The sequence below is a fragment of the Triturus cristatus genome, chromosome 7 (genome assembly GCF_964204655.1).
Source record: "Triturus cristatus chromosome 7, aTriCri1.1, whole genome shotgun sequence".
Classification (NCBI taxonomy): Eukaryota; Metazoa; Chordata; class Amphibia; order Caudata; family Salamandridae; genus Triturus; species Triturus cristatus.
Window position 1 is genome coordinate 556,462,029 of NC_140590.1, and position 26,769 is coordinate 556,488,797.

A 26,769-nucleotide genomic window follows, 5' to 3' on the forward strand; every position below is an offset into this window, starting at 1 on the left:
CATCCCATTAGATGATATCTGCAAAGCAGCTACATGGTCAACACCGCACACTTTCACTAAACACTACTGTGTTGATGTGCAAACCAAGCAACAAGCTAGTGTGGGCCAGGCTGTACTAAAAACACTATTTCAAACAACTGCAGCAGATACCGGTGGTCGCCGCTAAGGTTGGGAACTGCTATATAATCTATGCATAAGTGTGTAATCTGCAGCTCATATGCCTCGAACGGAATATGCTACTTACCAGTATGCATCTGTTCTTGGCATGTAGAGCTGCAGATCTACCCACCCGCCTCCCCGGCTACCTGTATCTGTTCCAGTCTATCTTATTTAGATACAACACACATGGGTTTCTTCACTGTTATTATTATGCTCCATCTTTCCCTGCTGGCGAAAAACAATCTGAGGATGGAACTGAAGCCCATGTGCAATACGATCCAAAGGGGGAGTCACCGACCTTGTGATTTCCAAAGACTTTCCAAGAGGAAAAACAAACTGCAAACATCCGGGCCCAACACCAGATGGCGATCTATGCATAAGTGTGTAGATCTGCAGCTCTACATGCCAAGAACAGATGCATACTGGTAAGTAGCATATTCCTTCTGTGTTATAAACACTACTAAGCAATATACAACAAAAAGCTAAACCCATATATATAACCACATGCTAAACATACTTAGGCCTATAAATACCATACTATAAATTCCTTTGTTATGGAGCTCTCTTCCTCTAAAAATCTGGGTGTGCACTTCCTGTTTGAAATTTCGTAAATTGTTTAAACCCTGGCTGTTTTAAGATTCTTTTCAGATCTGGAGTAACTTCCTATTTTGTAGCCCTGAAACCCCTTTGGGGTAGCCATGCACTTTACAAATGTATCATTATTATTATTATTATTCATGGCTGAACAATGGCCCACAACAGCTAAACTATCTAAAGGCAGTCAGCACAGAGTTATCGCTAACTAATTCTGATGTTGGTAGTTAACCCTAGTTTGTTTACATGCTCAGTCTTATTAGCTCTGCTGGCAGGAGAGCAGAGAAAGATTGATAATGGCACACATGTGGTCATGCAGCATCAAACAATCATTTTAGGAAAACACATTAGAGCAAATCAGCATAATAACAGTGATTGATCTGGAACCTCTGACTTTACTGTCTTGTGAAACTTGAGCAAATTCTGTACATCCACTTAACACGATACCTGGGAACGTCCACACTCATATGCTCTTGGCTGCAAGGCTCGCCATAGCATAATTTTGGAAACTTCCCAGTTACAATCCCCTCCTTCCCCCACTAAGTATGTGGTAGTCCAAACTGTGGTCAATTTATGCTGTGGAAAAAATAACAGAAATTGTAATTGACAGAAAAAGTACACTTGAAAAAATAAGAGCTCCCATCTGCACCCATACCAAAAACCTTAGACTGACACAGGGTTGGACCAGGTCACATGTAAATGGCACTCGCTACATAGATGAGACATTTGTTCTTCAAGTTCATCCTTTGAATTTGAAATACATAGAAGTGGGGAAATAGCTCAATTGAGTGGGGAATGGTAGCCTATAAAAAGAATCTCAATGAGACCCTTATGGGTGTTAGGAAGTAGTGGAGCAAGAGACCTCACTGGGATAGGTTTGATTGATGAGATCATCAGTACAAATGTAATATTTGCTGAGGTCCAGAGAATGCAGTTGTCATCTAAAGAAATGCATAAATTCCCTGTATGGGAAAAACATGAAATCAAGTTTGGACAAAATAGTGCTTTGGCAGGTTAGTTTTAGATTCAGGGCCTGATTTAGGGTTTGGCAGACAGGGTAAAGGCAGACACAGTGGAAGATCACTTTACATTTGTCACTCTTCCTCCACTCCTCCCACCAAATTTAGAGATGCTGCCATCAGTTTATTTCTTTCCACGCCTTCAGAAAGCAGATCCGAAGCTCTGCTCCTTCTTTCTTCACACTGTGAAAGGATTTTCCTCTAAATTCGTCCTGTGTTTAAGGGATGTCAATCCCTAAAACAACAGGGTTTACATTTTATAGGGACTGTTGTAAGCAGATGTCTGTGATACATCCAAACGAGATGTGCCTTTAGTGCTTGGATTCAGGCTTCAACTCCAAGGCCCACAGTAACTCCACCCAAATGAACCCTGAAGCTATCTGAGAGTGTGAGGTGAAGCACTGTGTTAAAAACCTGGATGGCTCCACACTGGTACCAATCCAGGTTAAAGTCCATCAAAAGCAACGACCTGTTCCCGCTCTCACTCCTGAAGTAATTTCAGAGGCAGATCTTCCTAGTAATGTCTTCGGGTAAGTCAAAGGAAAAACATGAGAAGTCCAAACTACTCTCATTCTCTAGAGAAGGCACAAGGCATCATCATGCCTCTAGGTCTTGCTCCCTTTCTATGAGAAGCCAATTCCATCCCTGGTCCTGATGCACCCTGAGTTTCTGATCCATTGGCGACGGCGCAGCAGGTTTAGGCTTTTTGAAAGTCCATGCTGCACATTTCTGGCTTACTTCTAGTTCCCTCTGCCCCGCCTTGGCCTCAAAGATCTGCAAGACCTGCCAGTCAGGTTATTCCGGTACGTATGCCCTCAGTGGTGTTGGGGCCTCTTGAACTCACTTTGATTTCCGTACTGCACTGGGATCGGTGCAGAAAATCAATGCAGCTCTGTTTAACTCAGCATCCAACCCCTGGAAGGTTGGTGGCACGGCCATCAGCCTTTAGAGTGAACCCTAATGTTGTTATGCTGCTCCAGTGGCCGCCAACCTGCCTGTTTTTCACCTTCCATCTAGCTGGTGGAATGTCTCTCTCTGTCTCTGTCTCTCTTTCTCCCTCCCTTTCCCTCTCTCTCTCCCTACCTTTCCCAGAGTCCTTTTCCACAGCGTTCTTCTTCCTAGGAACTATGATGGACTTCGTCCATTACTGAGTCCTCTTCCCAGAATCCAAGATGGCCACCTCAGTTCAGTTCCATATGTCTTCTCAAACCCTTATATCTGACCCCCCCCCCCCACATTACATTTTTCCTCACTTCTTGTTCTATTGCTGTTTAAGGGGAAGAAATGAACTATCTCTTGCATCGCAATGCTTTGAGTATTTCTCATAATGTATCTTCACTCCAGGCATCCTTAATTTTCCTTGGATTTTCTGCTCCTGGTGCCAGTTCTTCCAGTCCAAGTCACCTCCTGTCTGCTGCCTTCTCTGAAATCACCATCTTGACGGTCCCAAATCTTCAAGCTGGTCCAGCCTTTTCTCCACTCTCTAAGACTTCTGAAGGTTTTTTGCCAGTTTGGCCTTTCCCTCCCAGGGGCTCCTTCTGACAGGCACCTACTGCTAAGTGCTTATCTGTGTTGCCAGAACCATGGCTACTGGAAGGGTTCACCCTTACCTCTGACTGAGAAAATCTGTGACGATCCAGCTTTTCAGATTCAGAAGTGAACTCCAAGGACTAACTGAACCTTGCCAGCATGACAGAGGCCTTCCCAACCACTACCTCTGACAGGGAAAATGGATAGATAAAGATTCTTTTCGGCCAGCTTTGCCTTGAGGTCAATTAACCCAAGCCTTGTACTAATTGTTGGACCCACGCACTATGAGACATGATGGGTAAATTCTTATCTGCGGTTCCAGAAGTCTTTCATGCTTCCTTAGCCAAAACTATTCAAGATAGTTGGAATGTTGCCAAGTTCCTGCCTGGACACCACAGATTGTCTTGGTAGAGCTATGGAACCCAGCGTGGTGCTTCAACGCCACAGATGGATGAGGTACACTGGCTTTTCTAGAGACGTCTAATTGTCCTTGATGGAGTTGCTCCCATCTGTTTGGTGGAAAGGCAGATTTGGCCCTAGAGCATTTTTTGGAGAATGTAGCCCTAGAATGCTGTTTAGGTGTTTCTGTTCCAGTGAGGCAAGCCCATTTTTGGGGACATGCCAGGGGCTTGGCTTATAGGCAACAGGCCTCTCAGCCCTTTCGAGGTCAGGGTAGTGTGCCCAATAGACTACCTGACCTCCAGTGCAGTACTCATTTTAGTCGTCTGAGCCTCCTGCCACAACTTCCAAGCCCCTTTAATGCACCCTTATGACACAGTCTTCATGTAGGAGACAGGATCAGCCACATCCTACGGAGGTGGCAAAGCATTACATCTGATAAATGGGTCCTGCAATTGGTCCAACGGGACTGCTCACTGCAATTCCTTTTCGACCCACCATACCTGCCACTTACTTTAGACTACTTCGCGGAGGACCAAATGTCCGTTTTATGCCAGGAAGTGCAGGCTCTTTTGGCCAAAGTAGCCGTAGAGAATCTTCTTACCTCAAAAGAAGGGACTAGGTGTTATTCCCACTACTTCCTTGTGCCAAGGAAGGACAGAGGCCCCCGTCCTGTTTTAGATCTTCGCCCTCTCAACACCTTCCTGCACAAGGACAAATTCAAAATGCTCACCCTGACTCAGGTTCTGTCTGCCCTGTATCCCAGAGACTGCATGGTGGTGTTGGACCTTCAGGATGCTTATTTTCACATGCAGGGCCACAGACACTGCCTGTGGTTCAAGGTGGGCCATGAGCACTTTGCCTTGCTCCCTTTTGGCCTTACCAGTGCTTTTCAGATGTTTACCAAGGTGATGGCAGTGGTTGTTGCCCAACTTCAGAGGTCAGGAGTATCAGTTTCCAAAACCTTAATGAGTAGCTGTTTAAGGTGGACCTGTCAGAGGTAGCTGTGAACCACTTCTATATGACGGCAAACCTCTTATCCTCATTAGGATACGCAATCAACCTGCTGAAATCGCACCTTATATATATATATGCGCTGAACTTCAAAGTTTACGGCGTTTGGACACCACTGGAGGACGGACCACAGGTACGTGCAAAATTACTTTATTGATGCTTCCCCTTGCACCCTCGCACTCGCCTGACGCGTTTCGATCCTCTAGGAATCTTGTTCACATGACGCGCTGAACAGTGCTTGATAGGCTTAAATAGTGTGTTACATTTTTTTCTATTTTCTTGTGTTTTTAAAGTGACAGATACGCACTACACCATGTGATTGCAACCATGAACATAGAAAACATACCATATTCAACACAATGTATAAATAGGAAACTAGGGGATTAAAACCAATGCAATGTTTCAATAAAACATTAAAATAGTTCCCCTTTGTTTCAAAATCTAATACATTGGATTACTGTATAGCTGCCAATTCTTTGTGCAAATATGCAAATGATGGAACGTATAAGCACGCAGATAAAATTCAATATTATTTTTAAAAAACTTTTTTCAATTTTTTAAAATTTCAAAGATTTCAAAAGTCCAGGTTTAAATACCATGACATGTATTCTGATTGACCCACTTGTGTAAGGTCAATTGTGCTTATTGGCATGCATCCATCTGGTATTTGTTGACTTCTGGTTGCTTAAAGTGCGTTATGTATGAAAGTGCCAAGTGCAATGTGTTAATCATAAAAAACAGATATTCCTAAAATCCTGTAAAAAGCTTTGTATAAAACCACCGTGTAAATAATTAAAACAGGATTCTTTGGAGGAGTGCAGCAGTTAGGATTCTTTGGAGGAGTGCAGCAGTTTAGTTCAATGATTTACATAAAATAGGCTTAGTTGTTGTCCTATCTTCTTGCTCAGGTCTATTTGAATACACTCTTCAGGATAGATTTATCATTATACTAAAGGTATCAATGCTACATCTGCGTTCTATATTATGTCAAATGTGATGCTATAGATATGTGTAAAGATCTTCGGTTAAATTCAGACCCCCTGGATGCTTAGTGTCGAGATTTAGAATATATCTAGTCTCAAGTTGGCGCAAGGTCCGAACTCGATCTCCCCCTCTCTTTTTATTTTGGATACAATCAATAAGGAAGTATCTCAGAAGGGTGGAATCAGATTTGTGGTGTTCAGCAAAGTGACGTGCCACTGGATAAGATTGATCCTGGTTTTTGATCGCCCTAATATGTTGAAGTATACGTTTGTGGCCTTGTAGGATCGTACTTCCTACATAACGTAGGCCACACGGACACTCCAACACGTAGACCACATGGATCGTTTTACAAGTAAGGGATTTCTTGATGGGGATTTCGACAGTATTGAAAGGAGTTTTGTAGGCAGTAGTATTAACGCCATGTTGGCATGCCTTACATGTCTTACATTGAAAAAAAAAAACAACGTTGGCTCAACCAGGTTCCTTTGCTTGTAACTTCTAAATCATTGCATACCAAAGTGTCCTTCATAGAAGGTGACCTGCTATACGTTATAGCGGCCTTTTTGGGTAATTTATGTCCTATTACCGGATCTCCCAGTAAAATAGGCCAATTTCTGTTAATGATTTTTTTTATTTCTTTGCTTTGTTTGTTGTACCCAAAGATGAATCTAAATGCCCCATCATTTTCTTTCTTTTTGGTTGCTGACTTGCTTTGTTCATTTAGAAGTACATCTCGACTGGTCTGATTACTCTTGTCTATAGCATTTTTTACACATTTAGGGGAGTAACCCCTAGCTAAAAATCTGGCTTTGCTGGAAGCTTGCGCTATCTCCAATTCTTTATTGTTGCTGCATATTCTTTTTAACCGTATCATCTCACCATAAGGGATGCTTTGGATGAGATGATCCGGATGGGCACTGCTGGCATGTAGCACTGAGATGCCCGCAGTTGGTTTCCTGTGCAGTGTGGTGTGCAATTGATCATTATAAATATGCACCTCCACGTCCAGGAAATTAACCGATGTGGTGCTGATTGAAGCAGTAATTTAGAGATTTAAGGTGTTAATGTTGAGATTTTGGACAATCTTCTCAGCCTCATCAATCGAGCCTTGCCAGATCACAAAAAGGTCATCGATGTATCTTAACCATTTTACAACATTGGTATTCATAATATTCGGGAATTCCTTGATGAGGACCAGTTCCTCCCACCAACCCATATGAAGGCAGGCGTAGCTCGGTGAAAAACTGGCCCCCATCGCCACTCCCCGTTGCTGTTGGTATAGGACATTCTCAAACATGAATAGATTATTGTGCAAACAGAATTCAACCATATTCACCAACATCGTATTGTGTGTTGCAAACTCAGGGCCCCTGCGGGAAAGGTAGTGGCCTAACGCCCTGAGACCATCTTGGTGTCTGATTGAAGTGTACAATGAAGTGACATCAAATGTCATCAAAAGGTAGTCATCTTGCCAAATCACATTTCTGATCTTTCCTAGGAAATCTCCTGTATCCCTCACATATGAAGGTAAGGCTTTCACAATGTTCTGAAGAAAATAGTCAACGTAAATAGAAGTGTGTTCTAGCATGCTGTTGCGTGCCGAAATAATAGGTCTTCCCGGCGGCTTTATCGGGTTCTTGTGGACTTTAGGGATGAAGTACATTATTGGTGTAACCGGATGCTCCTTTCTTAGGTATTTATACTCATCACTTGTTAAGAGGCCCGCGTTCATCCAAGCCACCAACTTCATGTTGAAACAATTGTACATGATTTTTAAGTTCTGTTGGTCAATCCGATGGTAACATTCTTTATCTCTTAGTTGAGACATGGCTTCTTCAATATAGGCGGGCCTGTCCCAAAGTACCAAATTGCCGCCTTTGTCTGAATTTCGAATAATAACGTTCTTGTTTTCTTTTAATTTGCCCATAAGTTGATGGTATTGTGTTTGTTGTATGTTATATCTCCTTTTGGTGTTGGTGTTGTTTGTACAATGTAATTTCTTCACGCTGGTAATAACTTGTTCATTAAATACATCGATTGAATCCCGTATGTTTATGGGAGTAAAGTTAGGACGAGGTTTGAACGGCGTTGTCCATTTGTGTATATATATATATTTATATTTTATTGGAGGCTGTAGCAAGGTGTACAGGAAACATTCAGAGCTCTTCTTGTCACCTAACGCGTTTCGGGCTGTCGCCCTTGCTCACAGGTGTTCTTCGTGGTGATTAGAGACAGTGCGCAGCCATCTTTACAAGTCCTTATACGCCCGTTCAAATGGGCGTGTCGCTAGTGCTAAAGAATTATGGTCCTTGTAGTACGCAGCACCGCATCCCAAGTGGGATTCTCCTCCACCTCATACTACATTTATCATAAAGCCCATGTGGGTTGATGAATGGCTCACCTCACAAACTGCCACTCATAAAAGTTCTCCAATAATGGCCCCATCGTCCAGAAAGTGATCACTGTCCCTCGACGTCAACTCCGGTCCGCTCTGCTGCGGCGGTGCTCCCCCACGACCGGACTGGCCGTTAATATTGAAAGAAAAGGTTTGCCCTTGCACGGGGAAGCACACCCGATGAGTATTGCACTTGTTTTATTGGAGGCTGTAGCAAGGTGTACAGGAAACATTCAGAGCTCTTCTTGTCACCTAACGCGTTTCGGGCTATCGCCCTTGCTCACAGATGTTCTTCGTGGTGATTAGAAACAGTGCGCAGCCATCTTTACAAGTCCTTATACGCCCGTTCAAATGGGCGTGTCGCTAGTGCTCAAGAATTATGGTCCTTGTAGTACGCAGCACCGCATCCCAAGTGGGATTCTCCTCCACCTCATACTAAATTTATCATAAAGCCCATGTGGGTTGATGAATGGCTCACCTCACAAACTGCCACTCATAAAAGTTCTCCAATAATGGCCCCATCGTCCAGAAAGTGATAACTGTCCCTCGACGTCAACTCCGGTCCGCTCTGCTGCGGCGGTGCTCCCCCACGACCGGACCGGCCGTTAATATTAAAAGAAAAGGTTTGCCCTTGCACGGGGAATCACACCCGATGACTATTGCACTTCTTTTATTGGAGGCTGTAGCAAGGTGTACAGGAAACATTCAGAGCTCTTCTTGTCACCTAACGCGTTTCGGGCTATCGCCCTTGCTCACAGGTGTTCTTCGTGGTGATTAGAGACAGTGCGCAATCAACTAGAGAGAAGAACCGGAACCGGTTAAGAAGATATATATTCTTGGGCCTAAAAAAGGTCCCTGTTATAAAACAAAACAAAACTGGAAGAAGAAAAACAGAAGAATGTGCATCAGATGCCCAATTAGGATATCTATTTTGTTTATTTTTTCCTTTATATTATTTTTTTTAAATACAGTTATTCATTTTAGTTAATACAAAACACATTTTTTATCTAGTGGATATACATGTAAATGAATAAAACAAACATTCGAGGAACATCAGTGTATGTATATTCGATCGTGAGAAAACATAAAAAACCAAAGTTCAAGGCCCCGTAAACAAACACTCAGATTCATACATTAACTCATTCAATCAGAATCACATTCATCAATACACATCACAATTAAATTGAATTATCCTTCGGTATTTAGGTGGATATGGTCGTTGGTGTTTCTTCCAACGAAAGCCAGGTGGTATTCAAAGAAGGAGGTCGCCAAATCAAGCGCCAACGCGCGTTTCGGTATCGGACCCACAGGGGGATCCCACCTTCATCAGGGCGGACCAAGGATAATGGGGGGCAAGAACAAAACCTAGGTATTTAAGAAAATAAACACACATAAACCACAAATAACAACATCAAGTTCCAACAACAATAAGAATTGTTGAACATAATTTTCTTTCAAAGAGGGCATTCATGTAGTTTAATACACAACCATTTTCCAGTTACTAATAGGTACAAATAAATCACAAAATTATTTGGTATGGCTCAATGGGTCCAAAGGTGGCTCAATAGAACAATCACCAAAAGAATATTAGAGTAGAGTAAAAAGATGTAGGAAGAACCCAGCACCAAGATCTAAACGAAAAGAGATTGCAAACATAAAAAATATAGACCTCCAACCGAGTTGTTGAACAGATTGGGAAAAATAATAACGAGAGGGAAAACGTCCATACCGAACTTCTTGATTAAAGGGTGTGAGAATGGAAATATCAACCCGTGAGTGATAAGGGCGTCAACTCTAACTGATACATACTGGGCACAAAGTGTTAGATAAAACGTAGGCGCCAATCAATCGCACCAATACTCAGGACGCCGTCAGAGGTCGAGGAGAAGCATCCAGTCTTCTCTAAACCAAAAAAGAAGTTACATAGGTCACTCAGAACCATGAAATGAAGGGTAGACTTAAAATGGAGCGAACCGCTCAAGCTGCATACACGATTACTACATATGCAAGGACAAAGGTTGACAACATACTTGGATCAGAAAATGCGGCGAGTAGAAACTAGTCGCCAAAACTGTACGGCGGGTAATATCAAGCCACAGTGCGATGGGAAGCCGCGATATGCATTTGAAGATGGTTGCCCGTGGTTGGAGTAATAACGGAGGTTATATTGGTTTGCACAAGCATCTGTAGAAAAAGATAAAACAGTAGATGCTGACACGTTGATATCTGCCTTCACCATTAACAAAACCCTACCTAAAACAAACACCCTTTATTTATAATTGCAAAATTAGGTCTCGATAGAGATGCGCTTATATGTCTCATCATCGCAGAATGTGAAGAGACTAACCGCCCAAGAGGGACACGATCCGCGAAACCGCGAGCCACTGTCCATAAGGGTATGCAATAGTCAAGGGAACCGCACGTACTCCAGGCTTACCAGTAAGCAGGTCAAGAATTCAGGCCCCGCGTTCCCTCAGAGTCTCACGCACGGCATGGGTAAACGAATGAAGATTACCTCGCTACAGAGTCTGAAAGTCCCGCCATGATAAATACGCGTTGCTATTGGGTCTAGGACCAATGAAATACAAGATGAAGGGAGAGGAACTTCCCATAGAAAGGGGACTGGCGCCCTGTCGAAAATTCGGCAGAGGCAGCGCCATTTTGAAACGGGTTGCTGGTATCGAGTTAGAACAATGATACCGATCATAAACAAATGAAATCGTGGAAAATGTAAGGGTTAAGAACAGCAATGCTGGTCTAGAAACCAGATAACAAAGCCCGGTCCCGGGTTAATTACGGCACATTGAAGGCACCACACATACAAAGATGTAACTCCAGCGTCCCAGACGTGGTTAGGGTGCAAGTTTACACTGGTATAAACAAACCAAGTGCCAGATTCAAAAGAAGGGGGCCAATTTCTGAAAGAGAGTGCTATATAATAGCATTTTCCCAAGAAATAATTTCATTCAAACCCATCTGGACCGAGTTGAGGTAAAAAATCCAAAAGGTTTCCCTTTTCTTCCTAATGGAAGTGGGATTTCTTCCCGTGGGGGTATGTATCCTCTCCAAGATAGTCCATCTCAACTCGGTATCTTTATGGTTTTTGCTAAACCAATGGTTGACTAGGGGGGCTGATGTTTTTTTGGTGCGGATGTTAGATTTGTGTTCACATATTCGTAATCTAACCTCCCGACAAGTTTCCCCAATGTAGGGGAGGTTGCAGGGACAGATAATGGCGTAAATCACATTGGATGACCGGCAGTTGGTCATTCCATGGAGCGTGATCATTCGATTGTTGATGTCAATAGTACTGCCAACAATCGCCTGAGGGCATGCTTGGCAGGTGCCGCACCTATGATTGCCTTCGACAGGTTTGGTGCCGACAATAGCAGTTTGTATTAGATGTTGGTTCTTTTTGTCCGATATCTTGCCTCTGATCAAGCAGTTTTTCAGGTTCTTATTCCGTTTAAAAGCAAAAAGAGGTTTGGGAATCTCCATCCCATCATTACCAACATTGAGCAGATACCACAGAGAGTTAACGGTTTGCCTGACCTTATGATTGATGTTGGAATGCTTCGTGACAAAAACTAATTTGTCCATCGGGTCAGATTCTTTTTGTTGGAACATGGTATCTCTGTTAAAATAACGTGCTCTTTTGAAGGAATCTTTAATAAGCTCGTAAGGGTAGCCTCTTTTGAGGAATTTGGTTATCAGAATGTCTGCTTGAATCAAGAAGTCTTTCATTTGAGAACAATTTCTACGTAGGCGTAGAAATTGACTAAAAGGGATACTGTCCCTCTGACTTCTCGGATGAAAACTGCCATATTGAAGCAGTGTGTTTCTAGCAGTTGGCTTAGTATATAGAGACACACTGATTCTGTTGTTACAATGTTCAACCCAAACGTCTAAAAATTCAACCTTAGTGTTGCTGGAGTGAACAGTAAATTTTAGGTTGGTGTCAGCAGCATTCAACCAGGATACGAATTCGCCCAAAGAGTCATGGTCTCCGCTCCAGATGAAGAATATATCATCTATGAAGCGTGACCATGCTCGGACGTTCTCATAAAAAGGGGCCATATCGTTATGGATGTTAAACTGTTCAAATTTGCCCATATAGAGGCATGCAATACTGGGGGCACAAGATGCCCCCATACTGACTCCCTGGATTTGATGAAAAAAATCACCGTTGAATTCAAAATAGTTGTCATTTAAGACAACCTGAAGACACTGAATGACAAAAGAGGAGTTGATAATCGGATTGTCATTGGTAAATATTTCATGTATCACCGCTAGAGCTCCCTCCTGCGGGATGTTAGTATATAATGCTTCCAGATCTAGGGTCACCAAAAGTTCCCTGTCTGGATCAAAGGGGATGTTTTCAATCTTGGAGATAAAGTGGCCCGTATCTCTCACGTACGACTCCAATTTACTAACCAAGGGTTTTAGAAAGCAATCCACATACTTTGCAAGGGGTTTAAGAGCTGAACCAATGGTGGAAACAATGGGCCGTAGGGGTGGGTCCATGATATTTTTGTGTGTCTTGGGCACCCCGTATATGATGGGTAAACGGGTGTACTTGGGAGTTAGATATTCAGCCTCCTTGGTGCAAATAAATTCCTGGTCAACAGCATGGCTAACCATCGACAGAATCCGAGTTTTGAGGTTGTTCTCAGGATTTTCTTTGATATGTCTGTAATGTTTGGTGGAGGACAGTAGTATGTTCATTTTTTCAATGTAGTTGTCAGTATTGAACAACACAATACCTCCACCCTTGTCGCATGGTTTAATAGTCAGAGATTTGTTGTTTTGAAGGGCAACTAGCGCTTTCTGTTCCGCGGGGAGTAAATTGTTGGTGGGTTTAGGCACAAATTTGATGATTTTAGAAATTTTGGACATGACAGCTTTTTCGAAGATGCCAACCTCCGGGCCCACGAGGTCAAGTCCCGGGGTGAAATCAGAGGGAGGTTTTAATCCAGACAAATTATTCGAGGAATCAGGGGAGGGTCTGTTGTAAAAGAATTTTTTGAGCCTGATTTTCCTAAAGAAGGAGTGTAAATCTTTTAGGAACTCTAATTTATTAAAGGTTTTAGAAGGAACAAACGTAAGGCCCCTGGACAAAAGACTCAAGGATTCGGGGTCCACATCAGATGTAGACAGATTAAACACAGGGATATCTACTGTGTTTTCCAATATTGGTTCTGTCTGGTTTGTATATACATCTGGGGTTGACCACGTGCCTGATGGTAATTCCTCATTCGTGGTGTTCTTGTTCTGGGGCGATAGTTCCCCCGGCGGTTTCCTAAAAAATGCTCTGGTGTCATGGGTCTATCGAACTGATCCTGCCGATGTTGGTAATTGGGGTTATAGTTGGGCTCGTAATCACCCGATACTTCTCCTTCAGAGTCCGTAGTGTCCGAGAATGTGACCACTTTCTTGTTATTTCCCCATCTCATGTTATTTTCCCCAGAAGCACCTGGTTCCGCCATGTTATAAAAATTTGACATGAGGTATGGGTACGTTCGTTCCTGAGAAAATAACCTAACATCTTTTTTTAGTTTGTCTGTCTTCCTTTTCAGAAGATAAATAGTGAAGGAGTCTAGCTCTTGGGCAATCTCTTCTAGTTTTTTAGTGGCCATTTCGACCGAGTTGTCTTTCTTGAGTTTGTCTTCAAGTGCCTCTATTTCTTTGGTCATGATGGCTAGTACCTCTCTGGCTGTTTCAATGATTAACATCATCCAGTCACGAGAGCATCTATTTGAGATTAGTGCCCATTTCTCTAAAAACAATCTGATTTCTACAAATAGGCCAGGTACATTACGGACACGTAGTCCGAATGGTATTGTTCCAGCTTTAAGATATTCAAGCATGAAATTGGCATGGGCCTCTGTGCGTTTGGATTTTTTCTTTAGGTTAAGTAGCTTGGTCCATTCACCTTCAAGGCCCTTAGATAAAGAGAATTGACCATCACTACCCGCTGCTAGGCCAATCATCCTAGCAAAATCCTCATCCGAAAACCCAAAAGTTTTAATACTCTCCATAATGGCAAACAAAAACAAACAGAAATCCGATACAACCAGCAAATAGTTAGATCAAAGATGAACAACACGCAAAAGGTGCTGAGAAAACGTATATAGAAAAAGTCATGAACCTATGCACTTCTTATAGTAATATCGTTAAGATCCAAGAAATAAGAGCTTTAGTCTACCTTTAAATGACTAAGTGTGAGAGTGACTGCCTTCCAGGGGAGGACAAGGAAAATAAAAATAAGAAAATAAATTCAAAGTAGAATAGAATGAGCCACCAATCAGAGGAACGTAACCCACACAGCAGCAAGGCTGTGACAGAAGAACCAATTGCGAAAGGGGGACCCCAAATGCACAATACTGAACCGGTTTATGCGGGGTAAGAGACAATCAACTAGAGAGAAGAACCGGTTAAGAAGATATATATTCTTGGGCCTAAAAAAGGTCCCTGTTATAAAACAAAACAAAACTGGAAGAAGAAAAACAGAAGAATGTGCATCAGATGCCCAATTAGGATATCTATTTTGTTTATTTTTTCCTTTATATTATTTTTTTTAAATACAGTTATTCATTTTAGTTAATACAAAACACATTTTTTATCTAGTGGATATACATGTAAATGAATAAAACAAAAATTCGAGGAACATCAGTGTATGTATATTCGATCGTGAGAAAACATAAAAAACCGAAGTTCAAGGCCCCGTAAACAAACACTCAGATTCATACATTAACTCATTCAATCAGAATCACATTCATCAATACACATCACAATTAAATTGAATTATCCTTCGGTATTTAGGTGGATATGGTCGTTGGTGTTTCTTCCAACGAAAGCCAGGTGGTATTCAAAGAAGGAGGTCGCCAAATCAAGCGCCAACGCGCGTTTCGGTATCGGACCCACAGGGGGATCCCACCTTCATCAGGGCGGACCAAGGATAATGGGGGGCAAGAACAAAACCTAGGTATTTAAGAAAATAAACACACATAAACCACAAATAACAACATCAAGTTCCAACAACAATAAGAATTGTTAAACATAATTTTCTTTCAAAGAGGGCATTCATGTAGTTTAATACACAAACATTTTCCAGTTACTAATAGGTACAAATAAATCACAAAATTATTTGGTATGGCCCAATGGGTCCAAAGGTGGCTCAATAGAACAATCACCAAAAGAATATTAGAGTAGAGTAAAAAGATGTAGGAAGAACCCAGCACCAAGATCTAAACGAAAAGAGATTGCAAACATAAAAAATAGAGACCTCCAACCGAGTTGTTGAACAGATTGGGAAAAATAATAACGAGAGGGAAAACGTCCATACCGAACTTCTTGATTAAAGGGTGTGAGAATGGAAATATCAACCCGTGAGTGATAAGGGCGTCAACTCTAACTGATACATACTGGGCACAAAGTGTTAGATAAAACGTAGGCGCCAATCAATCGCACCAATACTCAGGACGCCGTCAGAGGTCGAGGAGAAGCATCCAGTCTTCTCTAAACCAAAAAAGAAGTTACATAGGTCACTCAGAACCATGAAATGAAGGGTAGACTTAAAATGGAGCGAACCGCTCAAGCTGCATACACGATTACTACATATGCAAGGACAAAGGTTGACAACATACTTGGATCAGAAAATGCGGCGAGTAGAAACTAGTCGCCAAAACTGTACGGCGGGTAATATCAAGCCACAGTGCGATGGGAAGCCGCGATATGCATTTGAAGATGGTTGCCCGTGGTTGGAGTAATAACGGAGGTTATATTGGTTTGCACAAGCATCTGTAGAAAAAGATAAAACAGTAGATGCTGACACGTTGATATCTGCCTTCACCATTAACAATACCATACCTAAAACAAACACCCTTTATTTATAATTGCAAAATTAGGTCTCGATAGAGATGCGCTTATATGTCTCATCATCGCAGAATGTGAAGAGACTAACCGCCCAAGAGGGACACGATCCGCAAAACCGCGAGCCACTATCCATAAGGGTATGCAATAGTCAAGGGAACCGCACGTACTCCAGGCTTACCAGTAAGCAGGTCAAGAATTCAGGTCCCGCGTTCCCTCAGAGTCTCACGCACGGCATGGGTAAACGAATGAAGATTACCTCGCTACAGAGTCTGAAAGTCCCGCCATGATAAATACGCGTTGCTATTGGGTCTAGGACCAATGAAATACAAGATGAAGGGAGAGGAACTTCCCATAGAAAGGGGACTGGCGCCCTGTCGAAAATTCGGCAGAGGCAGCGCCATTTTGAAACGGGTTGCTGGTATCGAGTTAGAACAATGATACCGATCATAAACAAATGAAATCGTGGAAAATGTAAGGGTTAAGAACAGCAATGCTGGTCTAGAAACCAGATAACAAAGCCCGGTCCTGGGTTAATTACGGCACATTGAAGGCACCACACATACAAAGATGTAACTCCAGCGTCCCAGACGTGGTTAGGGTGCAAGTTCACACTGGTATAAACAAACCAAGTGCCAGATTCAAAAGAAGGGGGCCAATTTCTGAAAGAGAGTGCTATATAATAGCATTTTCCCAAGAAATAATTTCCTTCAAACCCATCTGGACCGAGTTGAGGTAAAAAATCCAAAAGGTTTCCCTTTTCTTCCTAATGGAAGTGGGATTTCTTCCCGTGGGGGTATGTATCCTCTCCAAGATAGTCCATCTCAACTCGGTATCTTTATGGTTTTTGCTAAGCCAATGGTTGACTAGGGGGGCTGATGTTTTGTTGGTGCGGATGTTAGATTTGTGTTCACATATTCGTAATCTAACCTCCCGACAAGTTTCCCCAATGTAGGGGAGGTTCCAGGGACAGATAATGGCGTATATCACATTGGATGACCGGCAGTTGGTCATTCCATGGAGCATTTTTAACTAAAATGAATAACTGTATTTAAAAAAAATAATATAAAGGAAAAAATAAACAAAATAGATATCCTAATTGGGCATCTGATGCACATTCTTCTGTTTTTCTTCTTCCAGTTTTGTTTTGTTTTATAACAGGGACCTTTTTTAGGCCCAAGAATATATATCTTCTTAACCGGTTCCGGTTCTTGTCTCTAGTTGATTGTCTCTTACCCCGCATAAACCGGTTCAGTATTGTGCATTTGGGGTCCCCCTTTCGCAATTGGTTCTTCTGTCACAGCCTTGCTGCTGTGGGGGTTACGTTCCTCTGATTGGTGGCTCATTCTATTCTACTTTGAAATTATTTTCTTATTTTTATTTTCCTTGTCCTCCCCTGGAAGGCAGTCACTCTCACACTTAGTCATTTAAAGGTAGACTAAAGCTCTTATTTCTTGGATCTTAACGATATTACTATAAGAAGTGCATAGGTTCATGACTTTTTCTATATACGTTTTCTCAGCACCTTTTGCGTGTTGTTCATCTTTGATCTAACTATTTGCTGGTTGTATCGGATTTCTGTTTGTTTTTGTTTGCCATTATGGAGAGTATTAAAACTTTTGGGTTTTCGGATGAGGATTTTGCTAGGATGATTGGCCTAGCAGCGGGTAGTGATGGTCAATTCTCTTTATCTAAGGGCCTTGAAGGTGAATGGACCAAGCTACTTAACCTAAAGAAAAAATCCAAACGCACAGAGGCCCATGCCAATTTCATGCTTGAATATCTTAAAGCTGGAACAATACCATTCGGACTACGTGTCCGTAATGTACCTGGCCTATTTGTAGAAATCAGATTGTTTTTAGAGAAATGGGCACTAATCTCAAATAGATGCTCTCGTGACTGGATGATGTTAATCATTGAAACAGCCAGAGAGGTACTAGCCATCATGACCAAAGAAATAGAGGCACTTGAAGACAAACTCAAGAAAGACAACTCGGTCGAAATGGCCACTAAAAAACTAGAAGAGATTGCCCAAGAGCTAGACTCCTTCTCTATTTATCTTCTGAAAAGGAAGACAGACAAACTAAAAAAAGATGTTAGGTTATTTTCTCAGGAACGAACGTACCCATACCTCATGTCAAATTTTTATAACATGGCGGAACCAGGTGCTTCTGGGGAAAATAACATGAGATGGGGAAATAACAAGAAAGTGGTCACATTCTCGGACACTACGGACTCTAAAGGAGAAGTATCGGGTGATTACGAGCCCAACTATAACCCCAATTACCAACATCGGCAGGATCAGTTCGATAGACCCATGACACCAGAGCATTTTTTAGGAAACCGCCGGGGGAACTATCGCCCCAGAACAAGAACACCACGAATGAGGAATTACCATCAGGCACGTGGTCAACCCCAGATGTATATACAAACCAGACAGAACCAATATTGGAAAACACAGTAGATATCCCTGTGTTTAATCTGTCTACATCTGATGTGGACCCCGAATCCTTGAGTCTTTTGTCCAGGGGCCTTACGTTTGTTCCTTCTAAAACCTTTAATAAATTCGAGTTCCTAAAAGATTTACACTCCTTCTTTAGGAAAATCAGGCTCAAAAAATTCTTTTACAACAGACCCTCCCCTGATTCCTCGAATAATTTGTCTGGATTAAAACCTCCCTCTGATTTCACCCCGGGACTTGACCTCGTGGGCCCGGAGGTTGGCATCTTCGAAAAAGCTGTCATGTCCAAAATTTCTAAAATCATCAAATTTGTGCCTAAACCCACCAACAATTTACTCCCCGCTGAACAGTAAGCGCTAGTTGCCCTTCAAAACAACAAATCTCTGACTATTAAATCATGCGACAAGGGTGGAGGTATTGTGTTGTTCAATACTGACAACTACATTGAAAAAATGAACATACTACTGTCCTCCACCAAACATTACAGACATATCAAAGAAAATCCTGAGAACAACCTCAAAACTCGGATTCTGTCGATGGTTAGCCATGCTGTTGACCAGGAATTTATTTGCACCAAGGAGGCTGAATATCTAACTCCCAAGTACACCCGTTTACCCATCATATACGGGGTGCCCAAGACACACAAAAATATCATGGACCCACCCCTACGGCCCATTGTTTCCACCATTGGTTCAGCTCTTAAACCCCTTGCAAAGTATGTGGATTGCTTTCTAAAACCCTTGGTTAGTAAATTGGAGTCGTACGTGAGAGATACGGGCCACTTTATCTCCAAGATTGAAAACATCCCCTTTGATCCAGACAGGGAACTTTTGGTGACCCTAGATCTGGAAGCATTATATACTAACATCCCGCAGGAGGGAGCTCTAGCGGTGATATATGAAATATTTACCAATGACAATCCGATTATCAACTCCTCTTTTGTCATTCAGTGTCTTCAGGTTGTCTTAAATGACAACTATTTTGAATTCAACGGTGATTTTTTTCATCAAATCCAGGGAGTCAGTATGGGGGCATCTTGTGCCCCCAGTATTGCATGCCTCTATATGGGCAAATTTGAACAGTTTAACATCCATAACGATATGGCCCCTTTTTACGAGAACGTCCGAGCATGGTCACGCTTCATAGATGATATATTCTTCATCTGGAGCGGAGACCATGACTCTTTGGGCGAATTCGTATCATGGTTGAATGCTGCTGACACCAACCTAAAATTTACTGTTCACTCCAGCAACACTAAGGTTGAATTTTTAGACGTTTGGGTTGAACATTGTAACAACAGAATCAGTGTGTCTCTATATACTAAGCCAACTGCTAGAAACACACTGCTTCAATATGGCAGTTTTCATCCGAGAAGTCAGAGGGACAGTATCCCTTTTAGTCAATTTCTACGCCTACGTAGAAATTGTTCTCAAATGAAAGACTTCTTGATTCAAGCAGACATTCTGAAAACCAAATTCCTCAAAAGAGGCTACCCTTACAAGCTTATTAAAGATTCCTTCAAAAGAGCACGTTATTTTAACAGAGATACCATGTTCCAACAAAAAGAATCTGACCCGATGGACAAATTAGTTTTTGTCACGAAGCATTCCAACATCAATCATAAGGTCAGGCAAACCGTTAACTCTCTGTGGTATCTGCTCAATGTTGGTAATGATGGGATGGAGATTCCCAAACCTCTTTTTGCTTTTAAACGGAATAAGAACCTGAAAAACTGCTTGATCAGAGGCAAGATATCGGACAAAAAGAACCAACATCTAATACAAACTGCTATTGTCGGCACCAAACCTGTCGAAGGCAATCATAGGTGCGGCACCTGCCAAGCATGCCCTCAGGCGATTGTTGGCAGTACTATTGACATCAACAATCGAATGATCACGCTCCATGGAATGACCAACTGCCGGTCATCCAATGTGATATACGCCATTATCTGTCCCTGCAACCTCCCCTACATTGGGGAAACTTGTCGGGAGGTTAGATTACGAATATGTGAACACAAATCTAACATCCGCACCAACAAAACATCAGCCCCCCTAGTCAACCATTGGCTTAGCAAAAACTATAAAGATACCGAGTTGAGATGGACTATCTTGGAGAGGATACATACCCCCACGGGAAGAAATCCCACTTCCATTAGGAAGAAAAGGGAAACCTTTTGGATTTTTTTACCTCAACTCGGTCCAGATGGGTTTGAATGAAATTATTTCTTGGGAAAATGCTATTATATAGCACTCTCTTTCAGAAATTGGCCCCCTTCTTTTGAATCTGGCACTTGGTTTGTTTATACCAGTGTGAACTTGCACCCTAACCACGTCTGGGACGCTGGAGTTACATCTTTGTATGTGTGGTGCCTTCAATGTGCCGTAATTAACCCGGGACCGGGCTTTGTTATCTGGTTTCTAGACCAGCATTGCTGTTCTTAACCCTTACATTTTCCACGATTTCATTTGTTTATGATCGGTATCATTGTTCTAACTCGATACCAGCAACCCGTTTCAAAATGGCGCTGCCTCTGCCGAATTTTCGACAGGGCGCCAGTCCCCTTTCTATGGGAAGTTCCTCTCCCTTCATCTTGTATTTCATTGGTCCTAGACCCAATAGCAACGCGTATTTATCATGGCGGGACTTTCAGACTCTGTAGCGAGGTAATCTTCATTCGTTTACCCATGTCGTGCGTGAGACTCTGAGGGAACGCGGGACCTGAATTCTTGACCTGCTTACTGGTAAGCCTGGAGTACGTGCGGTTCCCTTGACTATTGCATACCCTTATGGATAGTGGCTCGCGGTTTCGCGGATCGTGTCCCTCTTGGGCGGTTAGTCTCTTCACATTCTGCGATGATGAGACATATAAGCGCATCTCTATCGAGACCTAATTTTGCAATTATAAATAAAGGGTGTTTGTTTTAGGTATGGTATTGTTAATGGTGAAGGCAGATATCAACGTGTCAGCATCTACTGTTTTATCTTTTTCTACAGATGCTTGTGCAAACCAATATAACCTCCGTTATTACTCCAACCACGGGCAACCATCTTCAAATGCATATCGCGGCTTCCCATCGCACTGTGGCTTGATATTACCCGCCGTACAGTTTTGGCGACTAGTTTCTACTCGCCGCATTTTCTGATCCAAGTATGTTGTCAACCTTTGTCCTTGCATATGTAGTAATCGTGTATGCAGCTTGAGCGGTTCGCTCCATTTTAAGTCTACCCTTCATTTCATGGTTCTGAGTGACCTATGTAACTTCTTTTTTGGTTTCGAGAAGACTGGATGCTTCTCCTCGACCTCTGACGGCGTCCTGAGAATTGGTGCGATTGATTGGCGCCTACGTTTTATCTAACACTTTGTGCCCAGTATGTATCAGTTAGAGTTGACGCCCTTATCACTCACGGGTTGATATTTCCATTCTCACACCCTTTAATCAAGAAGTTCGGTATGGACGTTTTCCCTCTCGTTATTATTTTTCCCAATCTGTTCAACAACTCGGTTGGAGGTCTCTATTTTTTATGTTTGCAATCTCTTTTCGTTTAGATCTTGGTGCTGGGTTCTTCCTACATCTTTTTACTCTACTCTAATATTCTTTTGGTGATTGTTCTATTGAGCCACCTTTGGACCCATTGGGCCATACCAAATAATTTTGTGATTTATTTGTACCTATTAGTAACTGGAAAATGTTTGTGTTTTAAACTACATGAATGCCCTCTTTGAAAGAAAATTATGTTTAACAATTCTTATTGTTGTTGGAACTTGATGTTGTTATTTGTGGTTTATGTGTGTTTATTTTCTTAAATACCTAGGTTTTGTTCTTGCCCCCCATTATCCTTGGTCCGCCCTGATGAAGGTGGGATCCCCCTATGGGTCCGATACCGAAACGCGCGTTGGCGCTTGATTTGGCGACCTCCTTCTTTGAATACCACCTGGCTTTCGTTGGAAGAAACACCAACGACCATATCCACCTAAATACCGAAGGATAATTCAATTTAATTGTGATGTGTATTGATGAATGTGATTCTGATTGAATGAGTTAATGTATGAATCTGAGTGTTTGTTTACGGGGCCTTGAACTTTGGTTTTTTATGTTTTCTCACGATCGAATATACATACACTGATGTTCCTCGAATGTTTGTTTTATTCATTTACATGTATATCCACTAGATAAAAAATGTGTTTTGTATTAACTAAAATGAATAACTGTATTTAAAAAAAATATTATAAAGGAAAAAATAAACAAAATAGATATCCTAATTGGGCATCTGATGCACATTCTTCTGTTTTTCTTCTTCCAGTTTTGTTTTGCTTTATAACAGGGACCTTTTTTAGGCCCAAGAATATATATCTTCTTAACCGGTTCCGGTTCTTCTCTCTAGTTGATTGTCTCTTACCCCGCATAAACCGGTTCAGTATTGTGCATTTGGGGTCCCCCTTTCGCAATTAGAGACAGTGCGCAGCCATCTTTACAAGTCCTTATACGCCCGTTCAAATGGGCGTGTCGCTAGTGCTTAAGAACTATGGTCCTTGTAGTACGCAGCACCGCATCCCAAGTGGGATTCTCCTCCACCTCATACTAAATTTATCATAAAGCCCATGTGGGTTGATGAATGGCTCACCGCACAAACTGCCACTCATAAAAGTTCTCCAATATTGGCCCCATCGTCCAGAAAGTGATGACTGTCCCTCGACGTCAACTCCGGTCCGCTCTGCTGCGGCGGTGCTCCCCCACGACCGGACCAGCCGTTAATATTGAAAGAAAAGGTTTGCCCTTGCACGGGGAAGCACACCCGATGAGTATTGCACTTCTTTTATTGGAGGCTGTAGCAAGGTGTACAGGAAACATTTAGAGCTCTTCTTGTCACCGAACGCGTTTCGGGCTATCGCCCTTGCTCACAGGTGTTCTTCGTGGTGATTAGAAACAGTGCGCAGCCATCTTTACAAGTCCTTTTTTTTTTTTTTTTTTTTTTAAATATATTTTTATTGCAGGAATCAGTAAATCGTTACATAATCAACCAGCATAATATAACAAGCAAGATCAATGAGACACACCCCTCCGTCCCCCCGCCGTAAGTTTCTTACACAGCCATTCAGCCCACAACCCTAGGGTCGGGCGGCGAAATTCAATGGGGGCTCAGAAGGATGTCGAGGCTGGTCCGGATGATCCACTGTCCTTCATCTGCTTTTCCAAACAAGCCTATAAACCCAGAAAGAAAAACCCCACCCTCAAAACGCTACGAACCAAAGAGAACCCACCCAACCCCGCCATCAGCGCACGGCAACAACCTCAACAGGATCTGCTAAAGGACCCATGGGGAAAGCAACAGAGCTGAAAAGTGCAATCGTCTATCAGGACTTGGGGCGAGCTGCTTCCTCACTTTCAGAGTCGCTGGGGGCGCAATAATCCCTAAGGGCCTGCACTAACGTCTCCCACTCCAGCGCTGCCTCCTGTGCCTTCTCATTCCATCTTTACAAGTCCTTATACGCCCGTTCAAATGGGCGTGTCGCTAGTGCTCAAGAATTATGGTCCTTGTAATTTCATATATATATATATATATATATATATATATATATATATATATATATATATATATAATAAAAAAGCAAATGCAGCCTTTCATAAGCAGAGCTGAATAATGCTGTAAGGACTCCCCTGTATATAATCAATAATATAACCAATATAAATAATATATCATAAAAAACAGGGAAGAAACAAAAGCAAATCATGTTTTAACACTGTTTTAATGCTTTGCACTAGAACAAACACCTCAGATAGGACTGAAACATTGTCAGCTCACAGGCTGCATTGCAGAAAACCACAGCCTAGAAAGGCTAGAAAGCTAACTCTTAGCAACATAGAAAAACTGGCACCGTGCCTTTAAGGCAGCCATGACCCCTAGCTCCCATCATGCCTCAGGGGTGACAGTTAGGTCAGTTGTTCTTTCCGGCGCCTTCAGTCAGGACCCTGGTTACACAGCTCCACTCTTTTCTGGTTTTATTCAGAAATTATCTACCTTTTTCAGAAAAGTTTTGACTTACTTCGACGTCTTTCATCCAGTCAAGTAAGGTGTTTGCTTTTTCTGATTATTTTTGGGATTTTTTACCACTCTAAATGCCATCCCTTTTTAATCCCTGCCCTTCTTGTGGAAAAAAGAAGGCCAGGTCAGACTCTCACTCGGTCTGTATTCTTTGCCTGCCTAAGGATCATGTCCCAAAGACTTGCCCTCATTGCCAGTCTCTCTCTAAAAGAACTTTAAAGGACAGAGAGAGGATACGTCTTTATGGATTGGCAGAAAAGGCTTCCAGAGGCAGGTCTCAGTAAGAAAAGGCTCCAAGAGGCCCAGATCCTCTTCTAGACCCTCAGCGTCGGGCTCGGCGCTGAGAAAGCAGCCACCGGAGGGGCATGCAGCGAAGAAAAGACCGTCGACGGCGGATTCGCCGCCGAGAGAACGCAGGCATGAAGGTACGTCATCGGCGTCGAGAGTCCGTCAGCCTCCGCCGTCGTCAACCCGGCGCCGATCGGCGCCGAGGAGTTCCAGTCCACCGCCTGCTTCAAGACGTCAATTGGCTTCGAAGAGCCAAAGCCCTCCGCCGTCGTCAACCCGGCGACGATCGGCGTCGAGAGCCAGCAGACCTCCGTCGACGTCAGTTAGACGTTCGATGTCGAGAGCTGATAACCCTCCGTCGCCGTCACATAGACGACGTTCGACGTCGAGGGTAGAGAATTCTCCGCCGTCGCAGGCCAGGCGGCGATCGGCGTCGAGAACAGGACCTCCGACGTCATCCCGACGGCGTTCGACGTCAAAGACCAGAAGCCCTATGCCGACGTAATTTCAACGTCGCTCGGCGTCGAGAGCTAGCAGCCCTCCGCCGTCGTCATCCCATCGACGATCGGCATCGAGGAGAGAAAGCCCTTCGTCGCCGTCGAGGCCACATCGCTCGATGTCGAGACGAGGAAGTATTCTACTGCCGTCAAGGCGCCATTCGCCGTTGACACATTCAACGCCGAAGAAACTACAGTCAACGCCGAGACCGCTCCCAGAACCTGGTCGAGCCTCGACGACTAGACGAAGATCTCGATCGACGTCGAGGAGGACTCCGTCGCAGCGAGATATACGCTCGACGTCGAGACCACCATCGCATAGATTCGATGAAGGTTCGGTAGTCTTGGTGACGGAATCAGCATCAAGACACTCTTCTTCTCACTCCTCGAGATGTCCTCATTCTCCATCTGCATCTCCAGAACATCAGAGGAGATCGCGACAGAGATCCCTGTCGCATCACAGGCCCTCTCCTTCTATACATCCGTCTCCAAGATGGCTTTTACCAGTACATCACTGGAGTAAGACTCCGGCGGGAGCAGCGAGAAGGGAGAAGGAGTACCCAAGCCCTGTCCGCAGGTCCCCTCTGCAAAGATTAGTACAGGAGGTGGATAGATCGCCTTCGCCGGTACGCCACCACCGTGCAGGTAGATCTAAGGAACACAGGCCTCCTACGTCACATCACCACAGAAGGAGGTCTCACTCATGGTCATCTTCCTCCACCCACTCTTCTAAGAGGGACTATTCGCCTACTCTATCGGACAGCCCTCAGTCGAGAGTGTCTCCGATAGATGACATTAACACCTATCATGACGTGCTGCAGAGAGGGGCTCAGAAGCTGAACATTGCAATGTTCACTCCCCAGGTCGCAACGACAGTGATCTTCGAGACGCTGCTGTCGGGTTCGCGGCGATTGCCGTTCCCCGACATTCCGCTAAGACACACACAATACCGCCGGGATACTCACTTCCGGGCGGAAGTTGAGCCCCGGTCTAGTCCTCCCAGTCAACTGCAGGTCACAGAAGCACTTCCGGGGGAAACGCTTATACCTCGCGTTTCCCGCCGGCTCCGTGCTTCAAATTCTTCTATCGAGGCTCGCTGCGGAGGAAGTTCCTGAGACCCGCCGTTACGCAGGTAGCTGTTGGTTTTCGTACTTGTGGTTCCCTGGCGTCCGTGCTGGAGCGCCATCCCCTGTGGTTCCTCTATCCTTTGGCGTCCGCGCAGGAGCGCGCTACTTGTGGTTCTCTGGCGTCCGCGCTGGAGCACCATCCCCTTTGGTTCCTCTATTCTTTGGCGTCCGCGCAGGAGCGCGCTACTTGTGGTTCGCTGGCGTCCGCGCTGGAGCGCCATCCCCTTTGGTTTCCCTGTCCTTTGGCGTCCGCGCAGGAGCGCTCAACTTGTGGTTCTCTGGCGTCCGCGCTGGAGCGCCTTCACCTTTGGTTCTTTTTGTTTTGTGGTATCAGCGCAGGAGCGCAATCATCTCTGTTCCTTGGGAGCCGTGATATACATCAGTCTTG

At 43.5% G+C, this 26,769-nt stretch overlaps 1 protein-coding gene across 5 annotated transcripts in view; it reads left to right on the top strand.

Moving 5' to 3' along the window:
- The window catches only part of GGA3 (golgi associated, gamma adaptin ear containing, ARF binding protein 3), a 730,897-nt gene that overhangs the window by 646,222 nt on the left and 57,906 nt on the right, over nucleotides 1-26,769 (top strand). The window contains exon 16 of one of the 5 annotated variants that reach the window (XM_085617040.1): nucleotides 22,241-22,688. The exons of 3 other annotated variants lie outside the window; for them this stretch is intronic. In XM_085617040.1, coding sequence (XP_085473166.1) covers nucleotides 22,241-22,279 — 39 coding nt within the window. In that variant the 3' untranslated portion in view covers nucleotides 22,280-22,688. Of the gene's footprint in view, nucleotides 1-22,240; nucleotides 22,689-26,769 lie in introns of those variants that run through there. One more of the 5 variants, XM_085617039.1, reaches the window with a different exon arrangement.